Genomic DNA, 10,800 nt, shown 5'->3' with positions numbered 1-10,800 from the left:
TCACCGGCAGGGCGCGCGCCCCGCGGCAGAGGCGGAGCGCTGCCGGCACTCCCGCGTCCCGCGGCCACGCGCGCGCTGCTCCTCCGCTCTATGGTCACCGTACAGATCCACGGCGGTGGCGGATCTATACTGGGACGGCGGCGGCCGTGGCGCCGTGGGGAACATGGCCACGCTGGTGCTGGATAACGGCGCCTACAACGCCAAGATCGGCTACAGCCACGCGAACGTCAGGTGAGGGGCCGGGACGGTGCGGGGCGGGCGTTGGGCGTCCCCTCACGGCTTCGCCGCCGCCGCCGCTCTCCACCGGCCCCGCGCCCCTCGGCCGCTCACCGGGGCATGGGTGCGCAGCGCGCCTGCGCTCGCCGCGGAGAGGCGCGGCCTGGCCCCGCCCCGCCCCTGCGGCGGCTGCGGGCCCGCCCTGCGGCGCGCTGCGCGCTGTGCTGCTCTGTTTCACTCTCTGTCCCTGTGTGTCACACCGTGCCCCTCTGTGTAACACGCTGCCCCTCTGTGTCACACCGTGCCTCTCTGTGTCACACTGTGCCCCGCCGTGTCACACCGTGCCCCTCTGTGTCACATTTTGTCGCTCTTTGTCACACCGTGCCCTACGGGTCAGGGTGGGGAGAGAGCCCCTGGCGCTCTTCCTGCAGTGCAGGGGGTGGTGGAGGTGGGGGGGTGGTATTTGGTTTTTCAAAAGGTGTCTCATCTGTACTGGAGTTGTCAGAAATTAAAGATTTCCCTCACGACTGGCTCCAGCTAATGGACAAAAGCCAAAATACATCAGCAAAAATATTATTGAAAATACACTGTTTATGAAAGTGGCGTAGAGAAAGTGAATGTGTCTCATACCATGTTTAATTGGAAACTTCCCAATCTTTTCCAGCGTTATTCCCAACTGTCAGTTCAGGTCAAAGACTGCACGCTTGAAAACCTTTACGGCAAATCAACTGGATGAAATTAAGGATCCCTCTGGTCTTTTTTATATTCTTCCCTTTCAGAAAGTAAGTAAGATATCTTCAGTTTAACATTAAAGCCCAGTGTAAATTGCTCTCAGGAATGGTTTTCACACTGTATGTCCCAACTGCAGGGTTATACGTAGTATCATACAAGAATCAGTCAGCAGTGTGAAGTTTAACAGTCATAGAATTGTTTAGGTTGAAAAAGACCTTTAAGATCATCAAGTCCAAAAGTTAACCATGCACTGTCCATGTCCCTAAGTGCCACATCTGCACATCATCTAAATACCTCCAGGGATGGTGACGCAGCCAGTTCCCTGGGCAGCCTCTGCCAGTAGTTGCCTGTTCATGACAAAATGTTTCTAATCTAAAGGCCATTGGTAACTTAAGGCCATTCTCTCTGGTCCTGTCACTCGTTACCTGGGAGAAGAGACCAACCACCACGTCACTACAACCTCCTTTCAGGCCACTGCAGAGAGCAGTAAGGTCCCCCTTGAGCCTCCATTTCTCTAGACAGCCTCCCTCAGCTGGTCCTCATAAGATTTGTTCTCTGAACCCCTCACCAGCTTTGTTGCCCTTCTCTGGACTTGCTTCAGTCCTTCAATGTCTTTGTTGTTGGGAGGGAGCCAAAACTGAAAGGAGGATTCAAGGGATGGCCTCATCAGTGCCTGGTGCAAGAGGGCAATCCCTGCCCTGGTCCTGCTAGCCACACCATTGCTGATACAGGCCAGGATACTCTTGGCCTTCGTGGCCACCTGGGCACATGCTGGCTCATGCTCAGTGGCTGCCAACCAGCACCCCCGGGTCCTTTTCCACTGTGCTATGTCCCCACCACTCTGCCTCAAGCCCATAGTGCTTCATGGGATGTTGTGATCCAACTGCAGGACCCTGCCCTTGGCCTTGCTGAACATGATAAGATTGTCCTCAGTCCATCAATCCAGCCCATCCAGAAATCTTTACAGAGCTTTTCTACCCTCCAGCAGATCAACAGTCCTACCCAACTTAGTGCTTTCTGTGAACTTATTGAGGGTGCATCCAATTACCTTGTCCAGATTGTTGATAACAGGGACCCCAATACTGAGCCCTGGGGAACACCACTGTTGATGGGATGCCAAGTGGATGTAGCCCCATTCAGCACCACTCTCTGGCCTGGACGTCCAGCCAGTCTTTTACCCAGCAAAGAGTTCATCCATCCAAGGCATGAGCAGCCAGCTTCTCCAGAGAATGCTGTGATAACTGCTGTCAAAGACTTTACTGACTTTGGCAAAGTCCACGTAGACAACATTCACATCTATTCCCTTCTCCACTCAGTGGGTCACCTTGTCGTAGAACAACAAGTTAGTCAAGCTGTAATAAACCCATGCTGACTGGACCTGATCACTTGTATGGCCCCTACATGCTGGGTGGTGGCACTCCAGGTAATTGCTCCATAATCTGCTTCCCTGGCACTGAGGAAGACTGACAAACTTCTGCCAGAAACAATAATGTATACAGAAAACATCATATACATTGTTTTTGTAGTACAGTTATCAATGGGGAATATTTGTAACATACCTTAATCCTATGTAACATTTACTCCTTAGTCTAAAAATGTAAATTTAGACATTTTAACACTCAGATTTTTTATATTACCAGTCTCAATTGTTGACTTTTTTTTTTTTGAGTATGATTTTATTTTTCCTAAATAGTGTAAATCTGTTTTTAAATTCCTACAGGGTTACTTGGTGAACTGGGATGTTCAGAGACAGGTTTGGGATTATCTCTTTGGAAAAGAAATGTATCAAGTAAGAGCCTTTTCTTAACTATGTAGACTAAATACTGACTAGTGGAATTAACAAATACTAAGTAGAACAAGTGGTCTTACTGTTCTTTTTGAAAGTGCCTTCAATTAGAAATCACAGGATTTAAGTTTTTGCAAATGTTTTTGAGTTCTGGTGTAGAATTTTGAAAATTATTTTAATTTTTTAGTCTTGTAGGTATGTACTGTTACTGAGTGCAGCTCACATAAGAAACTAATATCAATATAATTAAGAGGTCAAGTTAATAAAAAATAATTACAGACAGATACAATGTAGTTAAGAGATCAAGAAATAGTTAATGTAAAAGGGAGGGATGAGCTGGGTCAGTAGGCCAAAATACATACACATTTAGTAATCATCTTTGGCTAGCCATTTTCTACACCTGAATAACTTAAATGTATAAAATATAAATATCTGATACTTTATTTTTTTTCATATCACACAAGCTGGATTTAGCACAGGAAGTGTATTAAGACTTTCTTTTAATTGTTTTCTTTTAAAAATGTTACATTTTCTGGAAGTTCTTGAGTTTTTTCTAACACCTGTGTATTGAGAATGAAAGTAATGCCTCAAATTAACGTAGTCTCTTTACATTTTTATATTTAAAATATAAAGTGCTGGCATTTGATACATACATTTCATTCTAGATTTGGAACTGTATTCAATGTTGTCCTGGTGTGGAGAATTTCTTTTCAATTCTTCACAAGTGAAGACTACAGAGAGATAGAGCTGATAACGTTTTTAAGGCCACATCCAGTTATGGTTGAAGTATCCCTACTAAGTCCTCTCTAAAAGAGTATTTGAGATACTGGCAAATGTGGGAAGTCCAAGATCTTTTGCTGACTTCACTAGAGGTCACTGGGTGTTTTATTATTGATTCTTCACTGTACAGGGCTTTGTGCAAATGCCGAGCTGTCAAGGAAACTTCTTTTTCTGTAGCTGACAGGAATGGTGTAAAGTATTTTACATTAAAATTATAGTGTTCCTTTGTGGTGTCTCTTTAAAATGTTGGATTACAATTTGTAAGAATCAAACAGAATCAGGATATGTATGAAAGTGTTGCCTTCTATTATGTTTTTTACCCATTAATTAGATAAATTTGTATCACTGATCATGAAGCCTTTAAAAAAGCTAAAATATTCTAAGTCTAGCTTCTACAAACAGATATGGCAAGTGGTAATCATGGCTTCAGATTTACATGATCTTCCACTGCTGCAAAAGATGGTAAGGGATTTTTAATTAATTTTTACCTTTTATGTACAGACAACCTTAATGTGTTTTTTATAGGTGGATTTTGTAGATACCAATATAATTATTACCGAACCTTATTTTAACTTCACTTCAATACAAGAATCTATGAATGAAATCCTATTTGAAGAATATCAATTTCAAGCAGTTCTTAGAGTAAATGGTGAGTATGTCTCCTTCCAGTTTGCATTTATGTATTTTGAAGCTTAACCCTTCAAATAAATGAATAAGCAAGCACACATGCAGACACACACACACACACACATATATATAAATAATGTATATAAATAAAAATATTACTTCGGTTGCTTCCTGGCTCTTGAGTAGAAGTGGATTAAACATTTTAAAAATTATAACTTTTACAAATTCCAGCTGTACTGTTGTACTACTTTCTAAAGAGTGTCATGGTATATAATTACAGGAAATTTGAGGAGAGTAAGGATGACAGAAATAACAGATGGATTTTGGAACAGGATAACATTTAAAGAATTCTACCAAAACTTTGCATGAAGTCTTTGATAGCTTTCCTTTTTTAGGGGGCAGGATTGGTTTTTTGTTTGGTTTTGTTATGTGTTAGCAAATAAAATGCAGCATTACAATTATGAAATGTATTGTGTCTCAAAGGGAACGTGTAAACAACCATACCCTTCTGACAGGTAACTGGACACAGCATACTCCTTTAGATAAGTTTCTAGCATGATCAGTGTGATTAGACTTTAGAGGAAATGGAACATGGACTGGAATTCCTGAAAAAGATTAAATAGGGCCATATATAACACTTAATTTTATCCACTGCCAAAGTGAATTAATGCAGTGGCTGTATTACTATGTATTGAGGTCTTGAAAGTCTGTCAAAGGCATTTAAAATACGAAGCAAGTACACCTTCATATCACTGTAAATTCTAACTGTTCATATAAAAATGGAATTCAATTTTTTGTATTTCAGCTGGAGCTCTTAGTGCACACAGGTATTTCCGGGATAATCCATCTGAGCTGTGTTGTATCATCGTGGATAGTGGATACTCTTTCACCCACATTGTACCTTATTGCAGAAGTAAAAAGAAAAAAGAGGCAATCATCAGGTATACTGCGGTATATATTTTCTAGAAGAGCTGTTTGCTGTGCCTGAAGTTAATAATGACAGAATTCCTCATGTTACTCTTTTTCTGTAGGATTAATGTTGGAGGGAAACTCTTAACCAACCATCTAAAGGAGATCATCTCTTACAGGTAAAGAATGCTAATTTTCACTCTGAAACTTGGTATGAAATGAGTTAGAAGTTTATGGGGTATTCTTACTGGTTCTGTGAATTTTAGATTAATTGGTGTTTGAAAGAGAAGGGAATTTTTTGTCTGTTATAATCTGCTAGCTACCATCTTGACCTTAAGATCAAGATGAATTAAGATTGAAGAATTAGGCTGTTATTTTTCAAAGTGCCAGTGCTTTTGAAGTTGTTGAGGTTACCTGTGTGTTCACAATTACACAAGTCTTAACATATTTTCTGAGGTGTCTCAGTAGATCATCAGTCAGTTTGCTGACTGATTGTATCAATACTGCAAATAAAATGCAGTAGGATCAACCTTTCATTGGGATTCTTCAGCTTGGAAGTTTATCTAGGTAAAGGTCTTTACCAAAGAGCTACTGGCAGGATCACAGCTGCGCTTGTTAGCAAGACAGTGGGCAAATGCAGGTTGATGTATTTACTGAACTGTGAAACAGGACAATATTAAGCTCCAGTAGGCCAGGAATGCTTTTGTAAATTGAATAGAAGTTTAAATATTGAGGCAGTATCTTCCTGTGGCTGAAAAACAATGGTTGCTCAGTTCCAGAGCAAAACTGGACAGGAAAAGGAACACTTAATTATTCTCAAACTTCTGTGGTTTTGGTTTTTGTGTTCACAGGCAGCTACATGTTATGGATGAAACACATGTAATTAATCAAGTGAAAGAAGATGTGTGTTATGTTTCTCAAGACTTTTACAAAGACATGGACATTGCCAAGTATGTATGCGATGGTACTAAATGTAGAATAATCTGTTTGTACAAACAAAACTATACTCTTAATCAGAAAACTTTCCAGTTAAGTTAAAGAAGTCTTGTTAGTATAAAATAGCTGGAATTTAGAACTTGTTGTTTATTCTGTTGAATTTTACATTATTTTTCAGATTGAAGGGAGAGGAAAATACTGTAATGGTAGATTATGTTTTGCCAGACTTCAGCACAATCAAAAAAGGATTTTGTAAGGTAATAATAATTCTGAAGGTTTTTTGGCTGTTTCCTGCACAAGTTTAGTGGAGAGGTTAAAAATACTCCCTTTTTTCTAATACTGTACTGTAGCATCTTTGTTGCTATGCATTAATTGGTAAAGTTTTTCCTCAGTAAATTGGGATGACAACAAAATACTGTTTTTTCAGCATAGCATTTTATGTTCTATTATTTAACAGTTGTCGCTTTCTCTGTTTGTGCCCTGTCATATAACTTATCCATATCATTATTAAGATTTTCAGCATTATGTTAGGAAATGTTTTCTCTGCTTTAATTTTTTTTTTTGTAAGTTTCTTAGAATTACATTTAAACACCCAAATAATGTTGAAAGTTCAATGTTAGAGAAGAGCCTGAAATACCAGTGAAGACAGTTTAACAGTTTTATCTCATTTAATGAGCCAGCCATAGTTTTGAAAGCAGTCCTATACTTTAAGGCTACTCTCATGCCTATGAGTTTTATTTTGCTTTGGGCAAAACTGCAGTTGGTAAGAGCAAAGTCACTTCAGATTTAATACTGAGTATGCATTATTCTTAAAAGAGTTGCTGATAGATAATATGACAATGGCAGCATACACTGCCTATCTCTGCAGGACATTAAATAGATCAGCTGAATATTCCAGGATGTGATTTCTTTTCCTAAGCAGTGGGTACTATTCATGTCTTTAATTTAGCCAAGGGAAGAGATGGTGTTAAGTGGAAAATACAAGACTGGTGAACAAATACTTCGTCTAACAAATGAAAGATTTGCAGTTCCAGAAATACTTTTCCATCCTTCGGATATTGGTATTCAAGAGATGGGAATTCCTGAAGCCATTGTTTATTCTATTCAGAATTTACCTGAAGGTATATCCTGAAAGTATTTTGAAAAGGACAGGGGGGTGGGAGAAGGAGAGATGTTGTAATGGCTGGGTTTCATTTGGTGTGAAACTGACCAAAAGTCAGTAATTTAAGCATCAAAGAGTAAAAACCTTTCTGACTGCTATTTGTCATAAGTAATACTAAGGCTTTCATTTCATAGATTATGTATAGGTAATTATTATTACAAAGAAGATTTTCATAGGTTTTATGATGCCATGTAAGTATGGCAGCATTTAGGCCATTAATGTACTCTTAAAAAGCCTGTGTCACTTCAAATGCCTCTTGAAAGGGGAATTGTGTTGGCAAATGTGAAATTTAATAAATACAAGAAAACAGTAGTTATCAAAGCCAAATTCTGAATAAGGGAGAACACAGGGTGATTGATCACCTTCTCATATTTCATTTAACTGATATGCTGATTAGATGATCATAAATTTTTGTATGCATATTTATTACTTCTGTTTAAATTCATAACAAAATTGGAAATATTACCACCTTTAATCTTTAGATATATGTTCCATCTCTTAACTACAGATTTACTTAATCATTTTACAGAAATGCAGCCTCATTTCTTCAAGAACATAGTTCTGACTGGGGGAAACACCCTTTTTCCAGGCTTCAGAGATCGGGTTTATTCTGAAGTTAGATGTCTTACGCCAACTGACTACGATGTTTCCGTTGTTCTTCCTGAAAAGTAAGTCCTAAACTAATAAATCGAATGGGCTTTATCTTTCTAGCAGAACAAACAATAAAGTAGGGTTTCTTTTGCTGATTAAGAAGGTAGATTGAGTAAGTGCATTCATTTAAATATTAAGTAAACGAAAACTGTGCAAGAGGATGTTTTAAATCAGTGTATTTTCAGACAAACCAAATAAACTAGAGATCACCTGCTTGCTCTGTACTTTATCTAATAAAGTTAAGGAAGTGTTTTTAGGATCAGCCTTTTTACTGTAAGCAGATAAATAAGACTGTATTGTAAGTATGTAAGATTAGAACTTAGTCTTTTACTTAGAATTTTCAGTATCTGAATGCTGCCACGTCATTATTAATATACCACTTCAGGGATTAGGAAGAGCTAGCATCTTTGTAGAAGGAGGGGAGACAAAACAAGTATATTTTGAATATACAAAAAAAAAAATCTACTCTTTAAAAAGTATATTTAAGGAGTATTTTTAAATACTATTAAAGAATTATTATCTGTGCAAAGTAAATACAAAGGCATATCCATGTTGTTTCCTCTTCACACCTGCCTTCAAAGAGGCCCTTTTCTAAAACCCAAGTCAGCTAGCCCTGTTACAGTTTCAAACTTTGTCTCATAAGTTCTCTGGAGCTGGATGGTTTGATTTAGCAATCAAAAATGTAGTGTAAATAGGTATGGCTAAATAAAAGTCCTGGGAATCATCACTGCGTATTTCTATTTTAAATGAATCTATAGAGGAGTAACAGTAATTTTCATTTTCCAGCCCTATCACTTATTCGTGGGAAGGTGGGAAGCTCATTTCTGAAAATGATGATTTTGAAGACATGATAGTAACTAGAGAAGACTATGAAGAACATGGACACAATATCTGTGAAGAAAAATTTGATATATAGGTAGCATAGTTGGATATGTTGTTATTCCATTGATTTACTCAGAATGGAATTCTTTGAACTACAACCTCTTTTCCATCCGCTAGGATTGTGTTTTAGCTTTCCTGTATTGAATTGGGTTGAGAAAAAATAATTTTAAGAGTTTAGAAATAAAGTTTTACAAGTGTAATACTATGAAATAATATGTTCACTGTAATTTCTTTATGTTTGTATCTTTTCTGATAGCTTCATTGATTTTTATTGCAGAACACCTCGGTGCATGAGGCAATAAAAATATCAAGTGCTTTTATTGGTGTGATGCTAATACATAGTGAGAAGAAATGGGTTTGTTTTTGTTTTTCTTTTTTTCCAGATGAGTATTATTCTAACTCACATACTCCACTAAAAGGGCACTGAATCTATCTCAGAAGGAGCCTTTGATGTTTCCTTTCCTGAAAAGAAATACATGAATTTTATTTTTTGTTATTTTAGTGAGTAGCTATGAGGGAAATATACTTGAAATGTGACCACTGCTATTGACAATATCCTTAGGCTTTGAGAAAAGAGTAATTCGAACAATTCCTTTTTCTAAAGGGTTTTTAATTTAGTAGGTTGTGGAGTTGTTTTTTGTTTGGTTTTTGTTTTAAACAATGCCTGAGCAAATAAGCTTCCTGCCACTCCTGTCTTTCTGATAAGAAGGTGCCACAAAGGTGAACAAAGCTTGCAGTTGTGTCCTGCGTGATGACCCACCTGTGTCCTCTCCACACGTCCTAGATAAACACAAACACCCCAGAACTTGTTATTTCTGGCCTCAGAAGCTGTTACTTTGCTATCAGTTGTGCAGCATGGCATGCAGGAGGGGGAAGAGCCTGGCCTAAGAGCCAGAAGGCTGGGAGGGCCAGGCTAGATGGGGGTGCCCCACCTGGCCTGCCTACTTGCCAAGACAGAGACAGGCACTCAGGGTGGAAGATGGACACTGGAGTATCCTGTTGTGTTTCATATTCTCTCTCTTGTCTATCCTAACATAAAGCCAGTAAATATTCCTATGCAGTGCACTTACCTGGCTACCTTGCATAAGGACAACATCAAAGAACAGCCACTGCTTCAGAGAGTGGGAGATGATCTTTCTTCTTGGGTGTGACTTTTTTTACTTTGGAAAAAGCTCAAGGTTGCTTTCCTCTAGTCTAACCTGCTGAAAGGAATGAAAGGGGTACTTTCCTGCTGCTGTTAGCAGCTATGTGAGCCACACAGGAGGCAGCTAGGGTATGAAGGGCATGGGACCAGCACCTACAACTTGTTGGACACAGATTGTAAGACTTTGTGTAGGACATGAGTAAGTCCGGTACACTGTCACTTGGACAGCCACATGGAGAAATCCTTGTGTCCAAGCTCTAATTTTTAACTAAGTGCTTCATGAAAGTGTCAGCATACTTTAGCTGGGACTTAAAGAAACCTACACATTCTCATGAAAGCACTAATGAACTTTTTGTAGGAGCAAACATGAATGCTCTGTGAATAGAAGCAAGCCTTCTTTGAAGATGACAGCACTTCTGCTTTGATAAGGTTACTGAAAAGTACCTTCACTCTTAATATTCTCTACTTCAAACAAATTCATACTGGCAATTAATTTGAGAGCTGTATGCTAGAAATCATAAACAGAAACGATGATTTGGAACAGGTCCCAAGTTTCCCTAGCACATGATTTTGTGCCAGATACTGTTAAAAATATGTGACAGAACTTTCTAAAGTGCAATAGAATTTTTCTAATTTTGGAATTTAACTGAAAACCAGTAGTTTATACTTCACCAAACCTATTCAGTGGGCCCTTAGATGTAAAATAAGCTTCTATCAACAGAAGATTAAAAGGTAAGCAGATCATCCTCTTAGGGTATGTGAATAAAACAGGGCTCTCAAGAGCTCCTCCTTTCATTTGCAGAACTAGATCAATCTTAGCTTCTTGTGCCATGAACTGAAGGGAACAACAGGGCAGCTATAAACTGCTGCTCAGAACATTTCCTTACTCTTTAATACCTGTTTAATACCCCCCCTGAGCTGCCTCTTCCTGATGAACATACTATGAAATGAAAGGCTCATCACTTTTTATAGAAT

At 38.9% G+C, this 10,800-nt stretch overlaps 1 protein-coding gene across 1 annotated transcript; it reads left to right on the top strand.

Annotated features, from left to right (window-relative positions):
* Nucleotides 1–9,018, top strand: ACTR6 (actin related protein 6). The gene is made up of 11 exons (XM_030960547.1): nucleotides 1–231; nucleotides 881–998; nucleotides 2,669–2,737; nucleotides 4,040–4,163; nucleotides 4,947–5,082; nucleotides 5,173–5,229; nucleotides 5,902–6,000; nucleotides 6,165–6,243; nucleotides 6,936–7,107; nucleotides 7,678–7,816; nucleotides 8,586–9,018. The coding sequence occupies exons 1-11, from the start codon at nucleotides 164–166 to the stop codon at nucleotides 8,713–8,715; spliced, it is 1,191 nt and encodes a 396-aa protein (XP_030816407.1). The 5' UTR covers nucleotides 1–163; the 3' UTR covers nucleotides 8,716–9,018.
* The last annotated feature ends 1,782 nt before the right edge of the window (nucleotides 9,019–10,800 follow it).

The sequence above is a fragment of the Camarhynchus parvulus genome, chromosome 1A (assembly GCF_901933205.1).
Source record: "Camarhynchus parvulus chromosome 1A, STF_HiC, whole genome shotgun sequence".
NCBI classification, from domain to species: domain Eukaryota; kingdom Metazoa; phylum Chordata; class Aves; order Passeriformes; family Thraupidae; genus Camarhynchus; species Camarhynchus parvulus.
This window is presented reverse-complemented; position numbering and strand designations above follow the sequence as displayed.